The sequence below is a fragment of the Corythoichthys intestinalis genome, chromosome 5, assembly GCF_030265065.1.
Source record: "Corythoichthys intestinalis isolate RoL2023-P3 chromosome 5, ASM3026506v1, whole genome shotgun sequence".
In the NCBI taxonomy this organism is placed as follows: domain Eukaryota; kingdom Metazoa; phylum Chordata; class Actinopteri; order Syngnathiformes; family Syngnathidae; genus Corythoichthys; species Corythoichthys intestinalis.
This window is the reverse complement of record NC_080399.1, coordinates 20,872,291-20,899,907: the sequence shown is the minus strand read 5'-3', so window position 1 is coordinate 20,899,907 and position 27,617 is coordinate 20,872,291. Positions and strand designations below refer to the sequence as shown.

Genomic DNA, 27,617 nt, shown 5'->3' with positions numbered 1-27,617 from the left:
ATGAAGGTAAAATCTATCAAAAACCTCCTTTAACATAAAAAAGTGAAGAAAGACAAACTTTTTAAATTTTTTTCGAGTGTTCAAGCATTGAGTCTTACCACCTGCAGTACCTTACTGTACTTCCTTGACACCAATTACTTTTCGACACAAACAGGTGAAACGAATAATACATTTAAATCTTGTTCTTAACCATCCAGAACAAAAACTATAAAAAAGTATTTTTTGTGGGTAGCAATTATCATCCATATAAACTGTATACTGTAAATTTGACTAAAAGTATTTAGGTAATAAAGTGAACTGTAATAAATTGGTTAAAATTAACTCTTTACCTTATTTTAATCAGTAAGAATGTCAACTTGAAAAAACAAGATCATATCTACCCAAAAATATTAGGCATTTGCTCAAGGCTACGCATGCGAAACGAGTCTTATATTAAACTGAAAGGAGGACCATTTTATTTGACGGGACACTCCAACTTGGATGGCATCGTACAGTAGCAGGTAAACTTGAACTTATTGTTTCTTTTAAAATTGACCATGCGAAAACATTAACAAGCCTAGTATGCTGCGTGTTGAATTAAGAAGCCCGTATAGTAAAAATATTTGTATATAGTATCCTAGATTTCGACAGCCATTCCTGATCGCTAGCTAACAATGTTCATCAGAGCATAGCAACATGAGTTGCTGGTAATAATGTGGCTTAATTTGAACCATTGACCTTATTTCCTAATTAACTTTCCAGTTACGGCATACAGTATTGTCAAATGTTTCACCCTTCGGAATATTTGAGTGGGACGTCCCCCCCAGTCCCCGACTGGAAGTACCCCGTCCACTATTTGCTGAGGTGTGCCGCCCGCAGCACACATCCAGCAGCAGCTAACGTTACTGTTTACATCAAATGACGCTGGGCTGCTACTGAGGCGTGTAAACCCAGTAATGGCGGCAACCACTAGATGCCACCACAACTCGGATTAGTCAATATGTATTAAGGAACAACTCATCAGCAAGCTATCCAATAGCCTGATAATGATGCTGATTATTTCATTCAGGTGTGTTAGAAGAGGGAGACGTGGAAAGCCGACTGCCCTCGAGGACTGGAGCTGGTGACCCCTGCTCTAGGAACTATTTTCTAAGGGTGTCAACAATAATCGATGCGGCGATGCATCCCGATGCGGGGCAGGGATGATTCGATTCGATGCAGGAAACACGCTGAATCGATTCAGCGCATTTTAAAATATATAAGTATGTTCAAAAATCTTCCCTGCGCAATTCCGGTGATGCAATGGATTTGGTTTCCCCATTTGTATTGTTATTCTCATGTTTACCTGTAGAGAGAGCTACTTTACATTCAAAGCAAGCCCGTAGAGGTTAGATCGGGCCTAAAAAATTCCAGCCCAACCCAACACGGCCTGCTGATATTGAAGCCTGACCGGCCAGATCAATTAACTAGATTTGCATGCCCGAGCCGAGTGATGCGAAAAAAAAAAACGCAGCAGGAGCAATTTATTTTCATTTCTTCAAGTTTTCTTACTGTTTAAATAGTCTACATATTTTAATAAGAGTTATAAAAGCATTTACACAACGAAATAACGCTGGGAAAGTTTAATATAAAAAAAACACGGTTGATTCAAAAAGATTCAAAAGGATCACATTTGCCTTTGTGTGCATAAATAAAAGTGTCTTTCCAAACGAATTCTCAGTTGGCAGACAAAAAACGCAAGTTTACTCAATATTTAAATAGTCTACATATTTTTAAGAGATTTATAAAAGCATTTACACAACGAAATAACGCTGGGAAAGTTTAATATTTTTTTAAAAACACGGTTTTACAGACACACAGGGGAGAAGATTCGAAAGGATCACATTTGCCTTTGTGTGCATAAATAAAAGTGTCTTTCCTAACAAATTCTCAGTTGGCAGGAAAAAAACGCAAGTTTACTCAATATTTAAATAGTGTACACATTTTTAAGAGATTTATAAAAGCATTTACACAACGAAATAACACTGGGAAAGTTTAATATTTAAAAAAACAAAAAAAACACGGTTTTACAGAAACACAGAGGAGAAGATTCGAAAGGATCACATTTGCCTTTGTGTGCATAAATAAAAGTGTCTTTCCTAACGAATTTTCAGTTGGCAGGAAAAAAACGCAAGTTTACTCAATATTTAAATAGTCTACATATTTTTAAGAGATTTATAAAAGCATTTACACAACGAAATAACGCTGGGAAAGTTTAATATTTAAAAAAAAAAAAAAAAACGGTTTTACAGACACACAGAGGAGAAGATTCGAAAGGATCACATTTGCCTTTGTGTGCATAAATAAAAGTGTCTTTCCTAACAAATTCTCAGTTGGCAGGAAAAAAACGCAAGTTTACTCAATATTTAAATAGTCTACATATTTTTAAGAGATTTATAAAAGCATTTACACAACGAAATAACGCTGGGAAAGTTTAATATTTAAAAAAAAAAAAAACACGGTTTTACAGACACACAGAGGAGAAGATTCGAAAGGATCACATTTGCCTTTGTGTGCATAAATAAAAGTGTCTTTCGTAACGAATTTTCAGTTGGCAGGAAAAAAAAGCAAGTTTACTCAATATTTAAATAGTCTACATATTTTTAAGAGATTTATAAAAGCATTTACACAACGAAATAACGCTGGGAAAGTTTAATATTTAAAAAAAAAACACGGTTTTACAGACACACAGAGGAGAAGATTCGAAAGGATCACATTTGCCTTTGTGTGCATAAATAAAAGTGTCTTTCCTAACAAATTCTCAGTTGGCAGACAAAAAACGCAAGTTTACTTAATATTTAAATAGTCTACATATTTTTAAGAGATTTATAAAAGCATTTACACAACGAAATAACGCTGGGAAAGTTTAATATTTAAAAAAAAAACACGGTTTTACAGACACACAGACGAGAAGATTCGAAAGGATCACATTTGCCTTTGTGTGCATAAATAAAAGTGTCTTTCGTAACGAATTCTCAGTTGGCAGGAAAAAAACGCAAGTTTACTCAATATTGAAATAGTAATTATAAAAGCATTCAGACAACGAAATAACGGGAGGAGAAGAAGAAAAAGAGGGCTGTGCCACAGCCCTCTGCGCATTTTTTTTTTTTTTTTCTTCTTAATTATTAGTCCGGCGCGGCGGCCCGACCCGACCCACCCAAACGTGAATGCCTAACATTTCGGGTCGGGTCGGGTTAAGGCACAAGATCTAACCTCTATGCAGGGGGGACTGTTATTACTGATTTTGCACAGGAGTTCAGATGTTGCACTGTGTGAAAGGCTGCTACTGTGTGTTAAAAAAAAAGAGAAAGCCCTGGTCTTATTCAAAGCACTAATGAAATGCTGTGATCAGATTTTTTTTTTTTAAATATATATGAAAGTATACTATTTTCATTTGACTTCAACCAGGAGTGACACAAGAGCCAATAAAAAGTTGTTTAATGTCTGTCCGCTTGTGATGGCTCATGATTGACGAAAAATATGCTTTGCTTTAGAATTTTAACGCATCCCAGGCTTTAATGCATCGCAATGCATTGCCGAATCGAACCGAATCGAATCGTGACCCTCTGAATCGAATCGAATCGAATCGTGGCCCTCCGAATCGTAATCAAATCGAATCGTGAGGGCAGTGCCGATGCACACCTCTACTGTTTTCTGCTGCCAATCATGTATTTCATTTACATTTTTCGTAAATTTACACACTAATTTCATGAAACTATTTTGCACTGTAGTTTATTATGCTACAACATAGCACTCCTGTGGGGTTCAAACATCTATGGTACAGAATTTTTGCCGTGTTTATATCTCAAACTGAAAGATGCACTGGTGTTGTTCACTGCTCGGTTAAAACTGTTTTTAAACTCCTTATGTTCACATATTACTTATTTTAGACTGACGCCTACGTGTCCTTCATTTATTACCGTAGTTAATACTGTACTGTACTTGAACGTATACGATGACAAAAAAAATATTTGCATGCAACTTATATTGTGCAGACAATTTGTTAAATATGTAATGAACAAATCGTCAATAAAAAAGGGTTGCAGATCAAATGTTTCTCTTGTTTACAATGAATTTAGGCTTTAGGGTAAAACAAACCTTATCTACAATAGTAGTAATTAAGTTGATATTTTAATTAATATTTATTTGGGCTTTCAAACGATTAAAATTTTTAATCGAGTTAATTACAGCTTAAAAATTAATTATTCGTAATTAATCGCATTCAAACCCTCTATAAAATATGCCATATTTTTCTGTAAATTATTGTTGGAACGGAAAGATAAGACACAAGGCATTCAACATACGGTACATAAGTACTGTATTTGTTTATTATAACAATAAATCAACAAGATGGCATTAACATTATTAACATTCAGTTGAAGCGATCCATGGATAGAAAGACTTGTAGTTCTTAAAAGATAAATGTTAACACAAGTTATAGAAATTTTATATTAAAATCCCTCTTAATGTTTTCGTTTTAATAAAATTTGTAAAATTTTCAATCAAAAATAAACTAGTAGCTCGCCATTGTTGATGTCAATAATTACACAATGCTCGTTCATAGTGATGAAACCCACAGTCGCACCCAAGCGCCAGCAGAGGGCGACAAAACACCCAAAAACACAAGTAACAAGTGCACATGACACTGTGCTGTCATTTTAATCTGTTTGAACGGGGCATGTGTGTTAATTGCGTCAAATATTTTAACGTGATTAATTTAAAAAATTAACGCCTGTTAACGCGATTATTTTGACAGCCCTAATATTTATTTTTTTTTTTTTTAAATTTGTAAAATATACAATACTAATACGATACAATCATGAGTAAATAATACTCAATTTGAATAGGTATTAAGTGATATCATCTGTTTCAAAAGGATAAGTGAACCTTAACCAAATTATTTGAGTATATTATTGTTGACGTATTTAGGTAATATTTACTAAGTAAAATTAAATTTTACACTATAAAACTGAGTGTAAATTGTTACCTCAATTTCATTGAGTAAATTCTATAGGTTGTTTTATACAGTGTATATTCTATCAAAGGTGTGTTCAGTCATCCGCATCATTAGCAATCATGACAAGAAAACACTTGCCAGTGTTTGACAAAAGTACGGTATACTGATGGAGATTTTATATTCTCAAAATGCGAGTCTTCTTATTTCATGCTAACCTCTGCTGGATATTCTTTCTTCTTCCTTTAATACAAAAGGGCTGTCAAAATCCAAGGAGAGAAGCAAAACATACACGCAGGGTTAATCCTTAAATGCCAGCTGTGAAATGAGGTCCACAGAGGTGCTTTTTTGTTGCCTTTGTTGAAAAATACAGGTGAAGCCGAGTGCACATCAGCTCACAACAGTACAATAGCTTGCCCCCTCCCACTTTTTTGCCATTTTCTGCAGAGCTTGAGTCTTATTCCTCTTAAAGAGCGAAATCCTCAGATAAATAACGTGCCTTTCCCCTGCAAAAAATGGTGTATAGTTACTATTTCCCTCTCACTATGGCAGCGAAGCATTATTTTTGTCTAAACAAAACTCGCCTAACTTCAGAGGTGGGTTGTAACACGTTTTATTTACTCCGTTACATTTATTTAAGTATCTTTTTGAGCAAACTGTACTTCTAGGTGTAGTTTGATGAAACCATACTTTTACTTGAGTACATTTGTGAAGACGCTACTCTTACTCTGCTACTTTGGATTACACTAGTCGTTACATTTTTCCTCTTTATTCTACATATTGACTTCATTTTTGCCAGAGATGCTTACAGTGGCTCTGCCAGTTTCACCAATGAAACGTCGTAACAATAATCACATGACTGCAATCTACCAATCGGACTCAAGTTTGCCATTCTGTGATCACGTACGCCAACCTGTTCAATCATGTGGCCTCTTTAAATCACCATAAAAAAATTGGCCGCCGTCAACATGGTACGACAGCATGGATTTCAACTTCTCTCCCAGTTTTTTTCTATGTTGCACCAATTGGCCAAGGAAAACCGGAGATATGATCCTTTTAGTTTCATAATAGAAAATATGTTTTCTCCGCTAGAGGGCACTCATGCTCTTTGGACGAATGATGCTTCATTTCTGAATCTTGTTCTCTGGACAGAATGCAATGATCTTTTCCTCTTTGACTTAATGTAGTTATGTAATAGGTGTTAGTCTTCTTCCTCTTTAAAGTATAAGTTCATATATAGATTAAAAAAAATACTGTTGTTAAAAAAAATCAAACATCGTAAGTAGTTACTGACAATGTTACTTATGACTTGAGTTTTCACCACTTTTTTACTTGTACTTGAATACATTTTTTGGATGACTTCTACTTAAGTAAAATTTGAAGTAAAGCTACTCTTACTTGAGTAAAATTTTTGACTTCTCTACCCACCTCTGCCTAACTTCAACATATTTATTTAGCACCAACATGACTAATGAGTTAACAAGTTTTTCACCAAATAATGGAAGATAGTTTATTCGCAATGCCCATAATGAGCACCGATTCAAACCGAGGTTTCTCAACTGTTGTCTACAGTGATGCTAATTTAGAACATATTAGCGTTCAATGTATTTTTTTGCCTATTTAAATCAATGATATAAATCTTAGAGGAACTTATTTACCATAAATCCGTTTACATTTCTAATTGTGGTAATAGAGGGCTCTGAAATGCATTAAATACCACTGTCCTGGTAAATAATATGTGTCACTCAAAGTTTATCATGTTAAGGCAGCAGCTACAAAGCCATTAGTGAGCAACAAGCTATGTTGTGCTAGTTGACTACAGACACGGGACTAGCGGATAGGCAAGCCAGTCAGTCGACCAATAAAGGGGCTCCCAAGGGCTGCCAAAATATACTCCACAGGAACGACAAGAATTGGCCATTTGAAATGATACCGCAGTAGCAAACCACCCCCTTGTTTGGCTCCACCCTACATATTTTAAGTGTGTACGTTTATTTGACATTATTTATTTCTACTATTAAGTGTTTTTATGGTAAAAAGTTTTATAGTACAGGTAGTCCCCAACAGGGTACCCGCAGGTTATTAAAAGTATTAAAAAGGCATTGAATTCAGTTTTCCATTATTAAAGGTATTAAAAGTATTAAATTAGCTGTCGTGAGTCTGGAATTTTTTTCACCGTGGTTTTAATTTTCAAGAACATCTCAGTGCAACCTAAATCATATCCGTGACAAAGTTTTTTTTTTTTAATCCATAACGAAGATGACGCGTAGAATTTTTGCAATGCACTGCACCTCGTGCGTGCGCGCTGTTCGCATCAACATTCCAACAGCAGGCAACCGCACAGTACCAGGCCCGGAGTGGCTAATCGGGAGAACCGGGACAGTTCCCGGTGGGCCGGCCTGACGTTTGGGCCAGTCGTAATACACATTTGTAACGAAGCTTTCAGTTCAACAATAGGGAATGGGACGTACTACGTCATTGTTTGGACCCGCCTCCATGCTGGCAATATAATTCACTTCCGGGCCGGCAGAGTCAATGCGGATTGTAACGTGTGGTAGTGCTAAGCTAACTCTTTCGGTGTTTTAGAAAGAAAATATGGGTGCTTATTGTTGCGTTACCGGGTGCAACAGTGTCTCCTACGACAAAAAAAGGGGTTAGGAAAAATGGACTCACTTTTCACCGTTTTCCTGCATGGAGGACCAAATATCAGATCACGAAGGTACGACGGATGGCTGGATTGCAGCGGTTCGTCGGAAAAGCATTTCTTATGATCATATTTCTGCTGGAATGAGAGTGTATTCCCCTCATCTCTACTCTTGTAAGTTGAACGATTTATCCGTTTTGGTTTCAATACGTTTTTTGTTTTTGTTTTTTTCTTTACTGTTGTGTAAATCTGCCTCGGTAGCAATGCTAACCTACTCCTCCTCATCACCTACCTGTTGTGTTACTAGGAAAACCTGCATATGAAATGCTGACAACACATCCCGATTGGTCACCATATCTCTTCTTGGGTTATTCTGAGGTCAAGCGCACCACATCGGAGCGTTGAGAGGTTGGAAAGGCGAAGAGTGCACGCTAGGCCTGAACGATATTGGAAAAAACTATTGTCGCGATTTTTTTTAGGTTTGCAATATATTGCGATATTATATTGCGATATTAAAAAAAAAAAGATCTATCTTTTTTTAAAGAAATTTTCACTAAATGACTTGAATAGCTGTTTGGAAATACTTTACATAACACACCGTGACCACAGTGTATTCATATAATACCGTCTAATTTGTTAATGATGAAGATTTCTGTATGAAGGTATCCAGGAAGTCATGTCTGCACAAAATAGATCATTTATTGAATACAATATTTTACACTTCAACAGCAGCAAATACATTAAATGATAAATAAAAGAGCAGGTGCATTAGTCCCCTTAGTTTTTGACAAAATATAACAAATAAAAACTTCTGTAAAATAACAACAAAGTTGTCAACATATTTGAACAAAAATATTAAATATGACAAATAAAAGAGTTGTTCACAAACTATAACAATAAATAAAAACCTCAGTAAAACAACAAAGTTGTCAACATATTTGAACAAAAATATAAAATATGACAAAAGAGTTCACAAACTATAACAATACATAAAAACCTCAGTTAAACAACAAAGTTGTCAACATATTTGAACTTAAATATTAAATCTGACTAATAAAAGTGCAAGTGCATTAGTCCCCTGAGTTGTTTACACAAAATATAACAATATAAAACTGCAAAACGGCAACAAAGTTGTAAAAATATTTCAACAAAAATATTAAGTATCAAAACTTTATGTGCAGCTGTACTATATATAGTTATTTGAAAAATACGGTTTACAATAAATTTAAATATAAAAGAAACAAACTCAATTGAACTTGTAAATAATTGAACTGAATAACTGCAAATAACTGTGATGAATAACAGAACCATTTTAACTCCCAAATTTCCTGCCTTCCTGATAGCTGTCACATTAAAAGAAGAAAAGACATTCCTTCAGCTGTGTTATGTATTTGTCTGCATATCGTCCACCTTCCTTGCTCAGCAATTCTCAACTGGGTCTCATAGGTTTTTGGCCAAGACTATTAGTTTATCCACTATAGCAGGCTTGAGACAATAACGTTGGCACGTAACAATGTTCCCACCTGTGCTAAAAAGCCTCTGATGGGGAGCTCGTAGCAGGAATGCATAGATACCTGCGTTTTAAATGGTCCCACATGTTTGACAGATTACTTCTTGTTGAGGCAACCATGGCGAGGCACTGTCGACAGGGCTGTTTTTTGTCCCTTATAGTCTTGTTCTTGCCAAAATACTTCCAAAACTCCTTTTGGATACAGTCTTCCTTGCTCCTCCAACGTGTTGATTGCTTGCTTTCACTTTGAGAACGGGCCCTCCTCCCTCCGCTCTGCTGTTCGGCCCCTCCTCCCTCCACTCCGCTGTTGCAGGGGGAGGGGGAGGAGCCGATGACTTGCTGGAGAGAAAGAGAAGCTGTGCGCTTTTTTTCCCCTCTCCTTCCTCAAAACAAACGTTTGTGGATTAAAAAAAATGAAATTAAAAAACTATCGCACGTCCTTGCGATGGGACTATTGCACATGCGCACATCGCGATGGCGATGTTTAAACGATATATCGTTCAGGCCTAGTGCACGCTGAAACTTCAGTTTGCTCTGCTCTTACAAACACGATCCCAAGTGTTATGAAAAGTCAATAAAATATGAATACCAAAACATGACTTGAACAACTTCTTGACAAACTGTAACTGCTTGTTGTTTACTTCAGGTCTTCATAATAAACAGGTGTAATAATTACAAAGTCAGGTGACTTAATTTTGTTATTCTATTTGGAATATGCATTGACAATTTTTGGACAGTGTTGTAGACAAGAACTGGGACTGATAAGTTGCAATAGATTTATTTCAAGTAATGCAATTTCTCCAATACGATATTTGAATTGACAGTTTAAAATCTTTAAATTAGTGCAAACAAGGCCCACCCTCTGACGGTGGCAGCAAATATTATATAAGTAATACACAAATACAAGATCACAATAAACGTGTCTTTGTCAAAGCAGTTTAAAACACTATTTACTGGCCTTGGGTAAATTGCCAGACAGGATAAATATGTGCTTTAAAGTTCTTGCATTTCCATTTTAAGTATTGCAAGTACTAGTCTCCAACACAGTATTTGAACTGACAGTTTAAAATCATTTTAGTACAAAATGGCCCACACTCTGGCAGGGGGCAGCAAATATTATAATACATAATACATTATAAAAAGCTATATACTATATAAATACAAGATCACAACAAAACCTGTATTTTTCAAAGCAGTTAAAAAACATCCAGTGGCCTTAGGTAAATAAAGGTGTATAAATATGTACTTTACAGTTCTTGCATTTCTATTTTAGGTATTGCAACTTTTCCAACACTATTTGAATTGACAGTCTGAAGTCTACATAAGTGCAAATAAGAATATTATAATTTAAAAATAATAATAGAATATATAAATTCAACATTACAATGAAAGGTGTCTTTGTCAAAGTGGTTAAAAAAAAAAAAAAAAAAAAAAAACGTCACTGGCCATAGTTAAATAGCCAGGCAGAATAAATATGTGCATTAAAGTTCTTGCATTTTCACAAGTTAAAAGCCCGCAGTTCATCGACGAGAAGGGCAGACCCAGATGGCGTCTGCTGCAGGGGCTTGTTTGAGTCCGACACAGGACAAATGGAACCACTCCATTGAACAAATTTTCTTTGTCAAATGATCCAAGAAGAGAGATGGTGACCAATCGGGATGTGTTGTCAGCAGGTTTACCTAGGAACACAACAGGTAGGGGAGTCGTAGTAGGCGAGCATTGCTACCGAGGCAGATTTACACAACGGTGTAAAAAAACAAAAACGTATTGAAACCAAAAGTGGATAAATCGTTCAACTTACAAGAGTAGAGATGACAGGAACACACTCTCATTCCAGCAGAAATATGATCATAAGAAATGCTTTTCCGACGAACCGCTGCAATCCAGCCATCCGTCGTACCTTCGTGATCTGATATTTGGTCCTCCATGCAGGAAAACGGTGAAAAGTGAGTCCATTTTTCCTCACCCCTTTTTTTGTCGTAGGAGACGCTGTTGCACCCGGTAACGCAACAATAAAGCACCCATATTTTCTTTCTAAAACACCGAAAGAGTTAGCTTAGCACTATCACACGTTACAATCCGCATTGACTCTGCCGGCCCGGAAGTGAATTATATTGCCAGCATGGAGGCGGGTCCAAACAATGACGTAGTACGTCCCATTCCCTATTTACTAACGGCATCACGCAACCCCGCTTTGCGCGATAAATTATGGCCCTTCTAGCATTCCGTAGTTTGAAATTCGATACCCCGCAACAGGCTCCCTCTCATTCTCCAATGCTGCCAGCTCTGCCTCTGGGAAAGAGTATCATATCATCATCCTGTTGACTTGATTCTGGAAAAACTTAATTTTGGGTTTTAATGGCCGAAATGGGGCACGTTGAGGCAGCATGACGAGCGTGAACCCGTCTGGCTGTTGGCGTTACCCATTATTGTTGTTTTTGAGCATGTTTGGATAAAAGTACAGCGATAAACCGTAAATGAACATGCAGAATGAAATATTTTTCATGAAAGCACCACTAAAACTTCCACCATGGAGGCTCCAGGCACTATTTTTGGGCACAAAGACGGAGGATTGGGGTGATATCCATGTTCTCAGGCAAAACATAAGTTGGGCATTTTTACCCAAAACATTGCACTCTGAGGTGGACTGATGAGCGTGAACTACCCTGAAATACACAGGTGTCTGAACTGTATAAGTGCATTGGGAGACAGCCGTTTTGGTGAGTTCAATTATTCTTTCAATCAATCATTCAATCTTTCACATTTAATTGCGGTAATTTTATGTCATGAATAATATGAAAACACTCATAAGTAATGATATATTACATTAATTTTTTATTTATTTAAACTATATACAGTACGCCCCCAAAATTTTGAATATCAAGTAAAAGTAGTTTTATTTTGGTAGATTAAACCAACAAAATTGAGTATGTCAATTTGCATGTACCACAACCCCCCCCCCCCAAAAAAAAAAAATGAATATGATGAAAAGCTTCAGTTTTGTACACACTTGCCACATGTGTAATTCAAAACACCTGCAAAAGGTTCCTCATTCTTTAAAAAGTCAGTCTAATATAAGATAAAAATATAGCTAGTACCCCAAAAATAAAATGCTAACTTCACACAGAACCTGCGCTTGAGCCCTTGATCTCAGAACTGTCAGTAGACATGCTCTTCCTCTGTGCCTCCCTTTTTACAAGTTATTTGGGGAAAATTCATATTTGATTCATCTTTACAAGTGTAAAGGAAAACTCTTTCCTTGTTTCTAATGAGGCTTAAATTTGATGAACCATCCATCCATCCATTATCTTCCGCTTATTCCGGGGTCGGGTCGCGGGGGCAGCAGCTTCAGCAGGGAAGCCCAAACTTCCCTCTCCCCAGCCACTTCAGCCAGCTCCTCCGGCGGGATTCCAAGACGTTCCCAGGCCAGCCGAGCAACATAGTCTCTCCAGCGTGTCCTGGGTCGACCCCGGGGCCTCCCGCCGGTGGGACATGCCCGGAACACCTCTCCAGGGAGGCGTCCAGGAGGCATCCGAACCAGATGCCCGAGCCACCTCAACTGGCTCCTCTCAACGCGGAGGAGTAGCGGCTCGACACCAAGCCCCTCCCGGATGACCGAGCTTCTCACCCGATCTCTAAGGGAGAGCCCGGACACCCTGCGGAGGAAACTCATTTCGGCCGCTTGTATCCGGGATCTTGTTCTTTCGGTCACGACCCACAGCTCGTGACCATAGGTGAGGGTAGGAACGTAGATCGACCGGTAAATCGAGAGCTTCGCCTTTTGGCTCAGCTCCTTCTTCACCACAACGGACCGGTGCAGAGTCCGCATCACTGCAGACGCTGCACCGATCCGCCTGTCAATCTCCCGCTCCCTCCTACCCTCACTCGTGAACAAGACCCCAAGATACTTAAACTCCTCCACTTGGGGCAGGATCTCATCCCCGACCCGGAGAGGGCATGCCACCCTTTTCCGGCTGAGGACCATGGTCTCGGATTTGGAGGTGCTGATCTTCATCCCAACCGCTTCACACTCGGCTGCAAACCGCCCCAGTGAGAGTTGGAGGTCACGGCTTGATGAAGCCAACAGCACCACATCATCTGCAAAAAGCAGAGATGAGATGCTGAGGCCACCAAACCGGACCCCCTCAACGCTTCGGCTGCGCCTAGAAATTCTGTCCATGAAAATTATGAACAGAATCGGTGACAAAGGGCAGCCTTGGCGGAGTCCAATCCTCACTGGGAACGAATTCGACTTACTGCCGGCAATGCGGACCAGACTCTGACACCGGTCGTACAGGGACCGAACAGCCCTTACCAAGGGGCTCGGTACCCCGTACTCCCGGAGCACCCTCCACAGGACTCCCCTAGGCACACGGTCGAACGCCTTCTCCAAATCCACAAAACACATGTAGACTGGTTGAGCGAACTCCCATGCACACTCGAGGACCCTGCCGAGGGTGTAGAGCTGGTCCACTGTTCCACGGCCGGGACGAAAACCACACTGCTCCTCCTGAATCCGAGATTCGACTTCCCGACGGACCCTCCTCTCCAGCACCCCTGAATAGACTTTACCGGGGAGGCTGAGGAGTGTGATCCCTCTATAATTGGAACACACCCTCCGGTCCCCCTTTTTAAAAAGGGGGACCACCACCCCGGTCTGCCAATCCAGAGGCACTGTCCCCGATGTCCATGCGATGTTGTAGAGGCGTGTCAGCCATGACAGCCCTACAACATCCAGAGCCTTTAGGAACTCTGGCCGGATCTCATCTACCCCCGGGGCCTTGCCACCGAGGAGCTTACCAACCACCTCAGTGACTTCAACCCCAGAGATTGAAGAGCCCACCTCAGAGTCCCCAGACTCTGCTTCCTCAAAGGAAGGCGTGTCGGTGGAATTGAGGAGGGCTTCGAAGTATTCTCCCCACCGACTCACGACGTCCCGAGTCGAGGTCAGCAGTACACCACCTTCACTATACACAGTGTTAATGGTGCACTGCTTTCCTCTCCTCAGACGCCGGATGGTCGACCAGAATTTCCTCGAAGCCGTCCGGAAGTCGTTTTCCATGGCCTCACCGAACTCCTCCCATGTCCGAGTTTTTGCCTCGGCGACCGCCGAAGCCGCAGTCCGCTTGGTCAGCCGGTACCTGTCAGCTGCCTCCGGAGTCCCACAGGCCAAAAAGGCCCGATAGGCCTCCTTCTTCAGCTTGACGGCATCCCTTACCCCAGGTGTCCACCAGCGGGTTTGGGGATTGCCGCCACGACAGGCACCAACCACCTTACGGCCACAGCTCCGATCGGCCGCCTCAACAATGGAGGTGCGGAACATGGTCCACTCGGACTCAATGTCCCCCACCTCCCCCGGGACAAGGGAGAAGTTCTGCCGGAGGTGGGTGTTGAAGCCCTTTCTGACAGGGGATTCTGCCAGACGTTCCCAGCAGACCCTCACAATACGTTTGGGCCTGCCAGGTCTGACCAGCATCTTCCCCCACCATCGGAGCCAACACACCACCAGGTGGTGATCAGTTGACAGCTCCGCCCCTCTCTTCACCCGAGTGTCCAAAACATGCGGCCGCAAGTCCGATGACACGATCACAAAGTCGATCATCGAACTGCGGCCTAGGGTGTCCTGGTGCCAAGTGCACATATGGACACCCTTATGTTTGAACATGGTGTTCGTTATGGACAATCCGTGACGAGCACAGAAGTCCAATAACAGAACACCGCTCGGGTTCTGATCGGGGGGGCCGTTCCTCCCAATTACGCCCCTCCAGGTCTCACTGTCATTGCCCACGTGAGCGTTGAAGTCCCCCAGCAGAACGAGGGAGTCCCCAGAGGGGGCACTCTCCAGCACACCCTCCAAGGACTCCAAAAAGGGTGGGTACTCTGAACTGCTGTTTGGTGCATAAGCACAAACAACAGTCAGGACCCGTCCCCCCACCCGAAGGCGGAGGGAGGCTACCTTCTCGTCTACTGGGGTAAACCCCAGCGTACAGGCACCAAGCCGGGGGGCAATAAGTATGCCCACACCTGCTCGGCGCCTCTCACCGTGGGCAACTCCAGAGTGGAAGAGGGTCCAACCCCTCTCGAGAGGACTGGTATCGGAACCCAAACTGTGTGTGGAGGAGAGTCCAACTATATCTAGTTGGAACTTCTCTGCCTCACACACCAGCTCGGGCTCCTTCCCCACCAGAGAGGTGACATTCCATGTCCCAAGAGTTAGCTTCTGTAGCCGGGGGTCGGACCGCCAAGGCCCCCGCCTTTGGCTGCCGCCCAAATTGCTACGCACCCGACCCCTTTGGCCCTTCCCACAGGTGGTGAGCCCATGGGAAGGCGGACCCACGTTGCCTTTTCGGGCTGTGCCCGGCCGGACCCCATGGGAAAAGGCCCGGCCACCAGACGCTCGCCTTCGAGCCCCACCCCCAGGCCTGGCTCCAGAGGAGGGCCCCGGTAACCCGCGTCCGGGCAAGGGAAACTTGGATCCTGTAATTTTCTCCATCATAAGGGGTCTTGTGAGCCATTCTTTGTCTGGCCCCTCACCTAGGACCTGTTTGCCATGGGTGACCCTGCCAGGGGCTTAAAGCCCCCAGACAACATAGCTCCTAGGATCATTGGGACACGCAAACCCCTCCACCACGATAAGGTGATGACTCAAGGAGGGGAATTTGATGAACTCCTGTGCTAATAGGTGTATTTAGAAAATGAAATATATAATTTATGCATTTTTAAAAATCGCAAGTTCACTATTGACAGCATGCGATTAGTTGCGATTTTAAAAAATTAATCGCTTGACAGCACGATTATTATTACAATATTTTAATAAGGTAGGTCATGACATAAAGAGGGCTGGTGTGTGGCACAAAACTTTTTGTTTTAATTGTATCTTCAATAAATGTGCATTCTTATGTCAAACACACTTAGTAATTGAGGTTAAATTTGATGTTCAGTGCTTTATTTTTTTAATATGATTAAATATTATCTAAATAATGGGTGCGAGAAAAGTATGAATTTTCAGTTGAAATGGCATTAAAAAAGGTCTTAAAAGTCTTGAATTTAGATTGATCAATCCTGGGGGGACCCTGCCCAGGTTACGAACGAGTTCCATTCCTACACTGGCGGTGTCACCCGAATTTTTGCATAAGTCGGAATTAACCCTTTAAGAGGCCCTAAACACCTCCTAAATCTCAAAATAACGATTCAAAAACATATGTCTTTGGACTGTCCTCGTTCAGACATTGGAGGTAAGTCCTAGCCAGACAGCGAGCCAAGCTGTAATCTTTCTCCTCTCTCTCTCACTTGGCTGCCTGACCTCTTTGTGGGAGGAAATGTGCTCTTCCTCAAGTGTGCGCATGCACTCTTCTTCGTGTGCGCAAATCCAGTCTTCGTGTGTACATGCACTCTTACCCATTTAACACACCAGACACGTCAACGCCGCGTCAACAATGCCGCTGAGACAATGCAGTGAAACGGGGCCGTTAAAGTCAATCAGCCAATGCACACCAGTCGCAGTGCGTGTTAGACACGTCCCAGAAGCGGCTCAACGCGTCGCACGCGAAAAGAACGGCAGAGTTTATTATATGACGTGAAACACGGCACTTCAGCTTCAAAACTACTAGATAGGATTGGGCAGACCGGAAGTCACTCGTGTAAAAATACGGTGGATACGTTTGATTTTCAAAATAAAATGCAATCATAACTTACTTTTCGACTCCATCAGATCTCTTGAGGATGCGGGTCAACTGGGTCACAGTTTACTTGTTGATTTACTGCTGTTTTCTTTGCTATAATAACCAACACGGCAGGACAGTATCAACTCTGCTTTTAATCTCGGCGCACCAGTACCCCCGTGTTCAATACAAAACCGTCCTACCACAAAAAAACAAGTAGGAACTAATATTCACATAGGAACTAAAGTTATACAACATAAAATACAGAATAATTACTACATTCCATTTGTAAGTATAAATAATTACTACATTCCATTTGTACAACAAATACATCATAAAATAAATAACAGCCCATAAATAAAATGAAATTAGCTAAAACACCTGTAATTAAATAAGAATAATTCACAAATCCTGCTGACACAATTAAATGTATTAATTTCTGTGTGGCACTTTAACTTGAGAAAATCCATCAATACAATTTTTGAAAACGGTTCATTGATTCATTGAGGCATTTCATTTGTAAAATACATCTTAAAATCTTTGTCAATGGGATTGCTTTTCTCTTTAGCACAGGACTTCTTTTTTCTTCTTTCTTTCAGAAAGAAAGCTGACTAATACGCAGCAAACGGCAAACAAATGTCAACATTGTAATCAAATACATATTTTGCAAAAGGGCAAAAGAGTCATATAAATTAAAAAAAGTAAAAATAAGATACTGTGAGTTTCAATAAAGTACTGCTCACGCGACTAAAAAAATGTATAGTTAAAAATGAAAAAATGACTGGAGACAAAATGGCGGACGATACTCCTGCGTCGTAAAGTCAATCGCGTAAGCCGGGACCATTGTAACCCGGGGACAGCATGTATCGCCTGCCAACTTTTTCTTTTAATATGGCCTAATACATTGTTTACATATTTATTGTGTATTTATGTGTGGAAAAATTTTTGCAGTGTGCACAAGTGAAGGATTTCTTGCTTGGAGCCCTAAGAGACTCACTTGACGCCATTGACTATCAACTGAGGCTAGTTTGGTGAATTGTGAATGCTTGACTAATTTTGGCCCTGGAATAATAAGGAGTGAAATGGTTGTCCCCTTTAGGCCTGCAGTATTCTTCGACTATTGACAAGATTTTGTTTCAATTCACTCACAAATGTACTAGTTCGAGTGAAATCTCAAGGTAAATTCAGTTAAACACAAAGATGGGATTCCGTTATATGAGCAGCAAAAGGTTGTTAAATGTTCTTTCTGCTAACCAATGAAAAGCATACAATAATTTCTTACTTCTACTTCTGAAACTATACTGTATATAGCTGGTATAAACAGATGAACAACGATACATTATTTTTTAGTAAAAAAATAATATTTAGACTAGGGCTGTCAAACGATTAAAATTTTTAATCGAGTTAATTACAGCTTCAAAATTAATTAATCGTAATTAAACGCAATTAATCGCAATTCAAACCATCTATAAAATATGCCATATTTTTCTGTAAATTATTGTTGGAATGGAAAGATAAGACACAAGATGGACATATACATTCAACATACCGTACATAGGGACTGTATTTGTATATTATAACAAAAAAATCAACAAGATGGCATTAACATTATTAACATTTTGTTAAAGTGATCCATGGATAGACATACTTGTAGTTCTTAAAAGATAAATGTTAGTACAAGTTATAGAAATTTTATATTAAAACCCCTCTTAATGTTTTCGTTTTAATAAAATTTGTAAAAAATGTCAATCAAAAAATAAACTAGCCCGCCATTGTTGATGTCAATAATTACTTACACAATGCTCGTGGGTGCTGAAGCCTATAAAATCAGTCGCACCCAAGCGCCAGCAGAGAGCGGCAAAATTCCATAAAACACAATTAACATGTGGGCATTTCACTGTACTGTCATTTAATCTGTCTGAGCGGGGCATGTGCGTTAATTGCGTCAAATATTTTAACGTGATTAATTAAAAAAATTAATTACCGCCCGTCAACGCGATAATTTTGACAGCCCTAATTTAGACCTTTTAAATAGTAAGTGTTACATTTCCCACTCTGCAGAGGTTGGAAATGACTGCTTTAGCATTAAGTTGAAAAAAATGGTTTTATAATGAAACATCTCCTGCCATGTTATTAAAAGAACTGTCCAATAAAATAATTGTCATGCAAGACAACACAAGAACCTGCACTACAAAAGATGCTACTGAAGCTTTTGCTGCCATGCTTATAAATGGAGGGAAATCATAAAATTATTCCAACCCTTGAGTACCTGTGCGTGTTTTTTAGCTTGATTGTCAGACACCAACCAGATTGCCTCATGCAGTACTTCAGGCCACTTAATATTCATGTGTTGATTGGAGATTATTGCTCCATCTGGCTTGCAAGGGTACAAGGATTTAAAAGAAAAAGTGGAAGAAGCAGCACCTAATGTTGGGTTTTAGGGTGTAGGCTAGCAAGGAGCCGAAACACTGAGGCCGGGCTCTCCAGGGTGGGGAGCCGGGCAATGGCATAATTTTTCTGCACGACTGTCATACGCCATAGGCTGCCTCATTTGTCTGCTCCTTTGTTGCCAGGCTCCCACACAAAATTCCAGGATTAGGCTTGAAGCCAAGTAGCAAAGAGAGAAAGAGGGGGACGTGTACTGTATCAGCTAATTATGATAGAGCTTCGCTTTACTTAAAAAGTACTACATATTGCATTCTTAATAAATGCTGAGTAGCTCAAAACTAGCACTAATGAAGGATGCTGCTATGGTGTTGCTCCACATTGCTGAAGTGGGTGACCCACTTTATTTGCTGCTCAGGTGATTAATGCAGCATCACTACAAACAAAGGTCAGGGCCGGAGCAGAGGAGCTGAGGGAGTTGCATGTGATTTGTCTCGGGGGAGTTGTTTCAGAGCACTACTCACTAAATATGCAGCTAGGTAATTATTTTGCCAGCGAGATTGTATTCTTAACTTACAGTGGGGCAAATAAGTATTTAGTCAACCACTAATTGTGCAAGTTCTCCCACTTGAAAATATTAGTGAGGCCTGTAATTGTCAACATGGGTAAATCTCATTTCACTTAAAATCTCTCGATACATGGCCCCATTCATTCTTTCCTTTACACAGATCAGTCGTCCTGGTCCCTTTGCAAAAAAAACAGCCCCAAAGCAGGATGTTTCCACCCCCATGCTTCACAGTGGGTATGGTGCAATTCAGTATTCTTTTTCATCCGAACAAGAGAACCTTTATTTCTACCAAAAAGTTCTATTTTGGGTTTATCTGACCATAACACATTCTCCCAGTCCTCTTCTGGATCATCCAAATGCTCTCTAGCGAACCGCAGACGGGCCTGGACGTATACTTTCTTCAGCAGGGGGACACGTCTGGCAGTGCAGGATTTGAGTCCCTGGCGGCGCATTGTGTTACTGATAGCAACCTTTGTTACTGTAGTCCCAGCTCTCTGTAGATCATTCACTAGGTCCCCCCGTGTGGTTCTGGGATTTTTGCTCTCCGTTCTTGTTATCATTTTGACGGCACGGGGTGAGGAGGGAGTTGAAAGTCGGTGTTGTCCAACGACAGCCCCAAAACATCACTGCTCTAGAGGAGATCTGCATGGAGGAATGGGCAAAAATACCAGCAACAGTGTGTGAAAAGCTTGTGAAGAGTTACAGAAAACGTTTGGCCTCCGTTATTGCCAACAAAGGTACATAACAAAGTATTGAGATTAACTTTTGGTATAGACCACATACTTATTTTCCACCATGATTTGCAAATAAATTCTTTAAAAATCAAACTATGTGGTTTTCTGTTTTTTTCCACATTCTGTCTCTCATGGTTGAGGTTTACCCATGTTGACAATTACAGGCCTCTCTAATATTTTCAAGTGGGAGAACTTGCACAATTAGTGGTTGACTAAATACTTATTTGCCCCACTGTATATATAAAAAGTTTTGTGGACTCTCACCAAATGGTGGACTCCATGGCACTAGCATAAGGTCTTCCATTGGGATGTAGCCTTTTGTCATGATCACAAAAGGTGCAGTAGTGAACGAGGTCAGTCTTTGAAAACCTCTGATAAAAGCTTCCCTGTTGGCAAATATTTGATAAAAGTACTACTGAAGTACTACCTGTTTTTTAGATCCATGTAAAAGAAAAATGGACTTGCTAGTATGGAGCATGAATTGTTTTCTAATGCCAAGAAAAGATCACATTTTAAACGAAAATAATTTCATATAATGCTGGACAATATGACCATATATATCACCAAACAAAAAGTAACTTATGAATCGTCATAAATTCCTCCTGCCGTCACTTTCGTCAACTTTATTGTTATTTAATTAATTACAAAATACACTGTACTACAGTACTGATATTTCTTTAATTAATGATGTTGATCGGCCACTAGATATCCCTATATCAGTAAAACACTAGTGTGATAAATCACTACACAACACAAACTTATGGTGCATAAATAAAACCGTACAACTGCCATATAAAACCGTATAACAATTCCTGTTAATTTTGCGTGACAGAACAAGAAGTGACCAAGGAATTGCCTCAAATGAAAAGGCAGTGACTAAAATGAACAAAAAGTGACCTATGAACGCTCAGAAAATCAGAAAGACTGGCGGCGAATGCTCTGGTTTCAAATTAACAAATGATCATTCACCTCTTCTAGTCTAAATGGGTTGGGCGGCTAGCGCCATAAATGCACCAATGTTTTTTTGTTTGTTTTTTTTGTAAACATTAACACCTTTTGAAAACGATATACCGATGCTTGGCAGGAGCATATTGATAACCTTTCGGGATACAAAGTATCACGATATTCAATATTTTGTCACACCCCTACTTCAGAATTTACCTTGAAGTTATTTTAGGCATGTTGTAAGTAACAAGACAAAATGGATGACTATTTCCTTCAAAGATGATATTTTATTACTGCTTCCTGACTTAACTGTAGTCTACAACTGTGTCGATTATCAAATTCATTGGCAACTATTATTAATCGATTTAATCGATTAGTTGTTGCATCGTCATTGAGAAGCTAGTTTTAGACGGTAAGATGTCTGGAAATTGGCCAAAATGTGAAATGTTAATTTCCAAAGTAAAAGCTGATTTTTGATCATGACCTACTTTGACTTAACAAAAATATAACAAAATCTGATATTTACAACTGAGAAGTTAAATGTATGTCATTATTTCAAGAATTTAGAAAAGTTTAAAGTAAAGAAGGTCCTAACGATTAATTGGTTATCAAAATAGTTGCCGATTAATCTACTTATCGATTAGTTTTCGATTAATCGTTTAATTTTTGCGCATCTAGTGACGTCCAATCCATTTGAAATTGGAAGGTTGGCTCATGTTTCAGTGACCTTGACCGTGTCCAATCCATTTGAACTGTCCTAACACCTCCCATTATAAATGTTGTCTTTTTGTTCATACTCAATCATATTGTTATTATGATATAAAATGGCCCATATCAGTTTTTTTTTTTTTTTTTTTTTTTTTTTTTTTTAAATATCGCCGAACACTAGATTAATATCAGGAATTTAGATTCTGTGACTCGGCCAAACTCAATGTTGGCCACGCACATAAGCATTATACAGCATCTGGGCTTTACATCTAATTTTTGCCAAGCCATGCAAGCAGGGCTAATTAAAATACATAAAGTGTGATTATGCATCTCTGTTGTTTACCTAAAAGACTATCTCCCCAATTTTCTTCAAGATAATCCACACAGATAATGGCACCGCTTCACTTTCAAAGGAATCGGTGCTGCTAAATGAAGCGATGATTTCCTTTCCCGTGCCAGCTGTAGCACAAATAGTTTTCAGTCTGCCGGAAGATTCTGCTCCTTTCATGGAGATACAGTATGAGGACTTGGACGAAATGAAAATCGCGGGGCTTTGAATGTCTCGCTAGAATAGCGTCAAACTGGTTTTTGCATGCCTTCATTCCTGCGTGGCTTCTTCTAAATCGTCATACTTAAATAAATACAGGGGAAATGTAAATTATTGGTGAGGTAAATATAAATTATTGGTGAGGTAAATAATGGCACCGCATTTTTATCGTGTTGAAGTTTTGCTGTGATGTGGAAATTTCCATTAAACATTTAAAGTACCGTATTGGCCCGAATATAAGACGGTGTTTTTTGCACTGAAATAAGACTGAAAAAGTGGGGGTCGTCTTATATTCGCGGTCTAGACGTTATACCCATTCACGACGCTAGATGGCGCCAGATATCATTGAAGCGATGTTCTGTCATGACAGATCTCAGCTACTCTTTTTAGTTTAACCAGTTTGCATTATTTTATTGCAATGTTTTCCCTTATTCAGATTTGTTTCAAGACTACAGTTACAGTTAGACTTCACTTTGATGGTTAATGCAGTTATTGCAGTTTTGTTTTATCACAACAGATTGGTTTATTTACATTTCAAAAACCAGAAGCCATTCATTTAGGAATGTGATTGCACTGTAGTTTACATGTTTAAATGTTCAGATATTAAGATTTAAATGAGGCAAAATAACATGCTTTTTCTCTCAAATATATTGTTATAATCATTTGTTTCAGATGAACTGTCATTATTTTCTCTATAAAAATTAATTTAGTGTTCAAAAAGTCTTTTTTTTTCCAAACTTGAGTCTTGAAAAAGAGGGGGTCGTCTTATAATCAGCGGCGTCTTATATTCGGGCCAATACGGTACTAATACTTTTGATGAAAGTGGTCCCTAAAGAGTGTAAAGGCACCACTGATCCATTAACTAAGCGAGATACGAATTATACGGAGGGTTATATTATTATTTTTATTTTTTTATTTTTTACATTTTTGTGACACATTAAAATATAGCAACATAAAAGCCTGCGAAATAGCTTTAGCAACAACAAAAGAATACAGAATTATAAAACACCCTTTGAGCAATGCTGACTGATCACATGGCTCATCTTGAACTTCAGTGGCTTTTTTATGTGCTGTCTGTCTTTCCTCTCTTATCAAAATCAAGACATACATTTCTAAAAAATTTCCAAGACATATAATCTGTCCTTATTCTGTTGAAATGTTTGGTGCCTATCACTCGCTGATACCCTTTCACTTCCTCGTAATGGTTATGACAAGCCAAGATCCACAGTCGTTATTAAGTGATGAGACACTGCCTTCTACAAGGACTCATTAAGCATTTCAATGGTTTACAAAGTTGAATTTCTCAGATAAGTTGGATGACGCCTTCCTCCATTTCTACCTTGATTAAAAAAAAAAAACGTACTTGAAAATGTCTTTTGATTACTCATGTATACCGCTTCTTTCCTTTTCAGGTCAGTGGCAAAGAGCTGTCCAAGTCCAGCCATGAGGAGACGCTGGAGAGCTTTCTCCCCGCCATGGACCCCGTCGTGGTTCAGGTCATCCGGCGAACCCCCAGTGTCCGTCCCCATGGTCCGCCTCAGGAAATCCAGTTGGTCGATGTGTGCACTCAGACTGACATCACCTTCGAACACATTGTGGCACTGGCAAAGCTGCGGCCTTCAACGCCTCCTGTGCCTGATGACTGTCCCTTCTTACTCAGCGACAGGTTAGTCAATGTTAGTTTTATTGTTAGATTAAAGGGAAAAACCAAACATGTTTTCAAAAACAATAAACAAAAATGTGACTATATTTTAAAAAGCTCACATTTTTTGAAATAATTATAGAATGGGATGAAATTTGTTTTTTAAAGATCCACCCCAGGTAATTCACAGGTATAAAAAAAAAAATGCAGTGTCACGCAATGTGTATGCAAAAATTTTTCGCGGTTAATTGGAACTAACCCCCTCCCCCGCAAAAATCGGAAATCTGCGAAGTAGAGGCGGAGCTTTTTTAACATATACAGTGATCACTTGCTAATTTGTGCTTCAAATTTAGCACCCTCAATACATCGCTGATTGAGCTGTCCCGATCCGATCACGTAGTCTCCCTCTCTCCTGCTCCTTTTCTTGGTCTGGCAGTTCACTGGAGTTGCTTATTAAAGTTAAAGATGATTGACAGACGTTAAGTTTTGATCTTGCCAGAGACGCCTAGAAGGCGAAACTTCAAAGCCCGCATGCGTCAATCATTGTTAAGCTTGGTAAACTGTTGCTGTGGCAACTTATTATGTGTAAGTGAGCAGCTTGAGCAGATTTGAATGGACTCACTCAATAAATTTAATTTTTCTACTTTATTCTTGTTTAAAGGTAATTCAGTGGGACAGTAAAATGTTTAAGACTTAACATAATTACATTTAAAGTGCTTAAAAAAACATTTATTAAAATATATATTCATAAAAGTTTATTTTTAATTATACTTTGGGGAAAAAAGTGAAAAAACATGTCTTATATGAATCTCTTTCCAATGCTAAATCTGAATAAATACATTGAACATACACACAAAAAAAAATGAGGGATCACTGTACTGTATGCGCATATATATTTATATATACAGTATATATTAGTTTTTTTTATGTGTTCACTGTATTTATTCAGATTTAACAGCATTGGAAAGAGATACAAATAAGATGTGTTCCACAAAGTATGATTTAAAAAAAAACAAACACAAAAAAACCCCTATGTATACTATGTATATTTTTTATAATTGTTTTTTAAGCACTGCAAATGTAGTAATTATGATATAAATTAGATGTGTGTATATATATATATATATATATAAGAAAGCAATGATTTGTACATTGACATATCTTAACATTTTAAAATAAAATACTGTATTTTTTTAATTGAAAAAAATTTTGTGATGGGCCAAGGGTGTGAAGTTTGAAGCGCGAAGTAACGAGGGATACAGGGTACCCGCGGGTTATTAAAAGTATTAAAAAAGCATTGAATTTAGTTTCCCATTATTAAAGGTATTAAAAGTATTAAATTATCTGTCGTAAGTCTGGAATTTTTTCACCGTGGTTTTAATTTTGAACAACATCTCAGTGCAACCTAAATTATATCCGTGACAGTTTTGTTTTTTTTAATCCATAACGAAGATGACGCGTAGAATTTTTACGATGCATTGCACTACAAATCATAATGCACCTCGTGCGTGCGCTGCTACCATCATTAGCATCAACATCACAACAGCAGGCAATCGCACAGTACTGTGTGCTAACGTAAGGAACTGCTCAGATGCCTTAGTTGTTATGTTCGACGAAAGCCTCAACAAGACAACCAAGTCCAAACAGTTGGACCAGCATGTGAGGTATTGGATCGGCGACCAAGTCGCATCCAGATACTTTGGGTCGCAGTTTATGGGTCATGCGAAGGCAGTGGACCTGCTTAACATTTCAAAGTAAGTTGCCAATTTCTCCAATTAAAATGTGTTAGATGCAATAATGTATTTCTGCACGGTTTGCCTTTCGAATGAATGTGAATTTCGTAGTTTTAACTCAAGAGTTAGCCATGTTCAATGGGGTATTGGCAGGTGCACTAGCCTTAGCATGGATAAACCGGAGTCATAGAGCCACCATCACCCTCAGATACACAACACGGTTGACACTAGTATTGAAACGAGTGCGGGGTAACGTTGATCTGAATAACATGGCATGGTGATAGGCAAATTATAATGTAGGTGATAGTAAAACACCTCCTGGTATACTTAAATGTTTTTCTTGATTGAATAAGAGTATGGATTTTCTCTATCTGATTAAAAGAAATGTCTTCAATAGCTAACAAAGGATGAACATGTGTTTTGTATACTTCTTGTAATGTGATTAGAAAAAAACAATTACCAAGGGAAATGATAATGTGTAGCTTTTTTATTTTGTGGTAATTAATGGTAAACTACTGCTATGTCGTGGCTGTTTTTTAAACTTTCACTGCCAATTGCAAGATTTTCCCGAGCACTTTACAGTTAAGGTGACCAACTTGACAATCACCAGTTAAGGTGACCAACTTGACAATCACCAACCTACCACCTTGACTATGTCCTCTTAAAAGGGAAACCTGTTGTATTGCAAATGTAATTTCTGAAGTTGCTTTACAAAAATAGTGTAAAATCAATTTTATACTGGGGGGGAAAAAATCTGAAAGACCTTATATTTAAACGTGTTTTAATTGTATCTTCAGTAAATGTGCATTCTTTTGTCAAACACACGTAGTAATTGAGGTTAAATTTGATGTTCAGTGCTTTATTTTTTTAATATGATTCAATATTATCTAAATAATGGGTGCGAGAAAAGTATTAATTTTCAGTTGAAATGGCATTAAAAAAGGTCTTAAAAGTCTTGAATTTAGATTTATCAATCCTGGGGGGACCCTGGGATAACTATATAGCTGTCATATCGTTTATTAATGATCACCAGCTTGCACAATAGAAACTGAAGAATAGAATACAAACAAAAGAAACAAAACCATCATTTTGATTAAGATGGTGCCTAATTGGTCTTTGCCTCATCATCCTTTATTAACCAATAAACGGTGTGAACCCTTGCACGTTTATACTCTTATTTTAATCATCTAACACTAAGGACAGGAAAATATTGATGTGTTGTGGTTTAGGAAAATTAATGACAAAAAAAATGCACATACAAAACAGGAAGAGTATCAACAAGAGATTTTTCTTGAAAAACAACAAAAGAAGCAGGAGTCATTATTTCCCTTGGTGTCACCTTGATTTTGTTATTTTAGACATCACAAAGCAACAAAGAGGAAACACTTAAAAAGTAGGTTTCACCTCCTGGGAATGAACAATACAAACTTTTTTGTTTGTCTTGTCTTTTTTTCAGATTTTTGTATAGAGAGACCATTACTCTAAATATTTGTGCAACAGTTTTACTGAAGCACAGAATTATTGACACTTGAATGTAATATGCAAATGCAAACTCCCCCAATAGGACC

The 27,617-nt window shown here is 39.1% G+C and overlaps 1 protein-coding gene and 1 long non-coding RNA gene across 3 annotated transcripts in view; one reads left to right on the top strand and one right to left on the bottom strand.

Moving 5' to 3' along the window:
- LOC130915756 (PDZ domain-containing RING finger protein 4-like) overlaps positions 1-27,617 on the top strand; it is a 301,297-nt gene that overhangs the window by 224,970 nt on the left and 48,710 nt on the right. For both annotated transcript variants that reach the window (XM_057835785.1, XM_057835786.1), the window contains exon 2: positions 24,087-24,340. In XM_057835785.1, coding sequence (XP_057691768.1) covers positions 24,087-24,340 — 254 coding nt within the window. The remainder of the gene's footprint in view (positions 1-24,086; positions 24,341-27,617) is intronic.
- LOC130915757 (uncharacterized) lies at positions 10,524-11,191 on the bottom strand. The gene is made up of 2 exons (XR_009063139.1): positions 10,928-11,191; positions 10,524-10,805 (listed from the first exon to the last, which is right to left on the bottom strand). It is a non-coding gene; the product is annotated as an uncharacterized LOC130915757 (long non-coding RNA).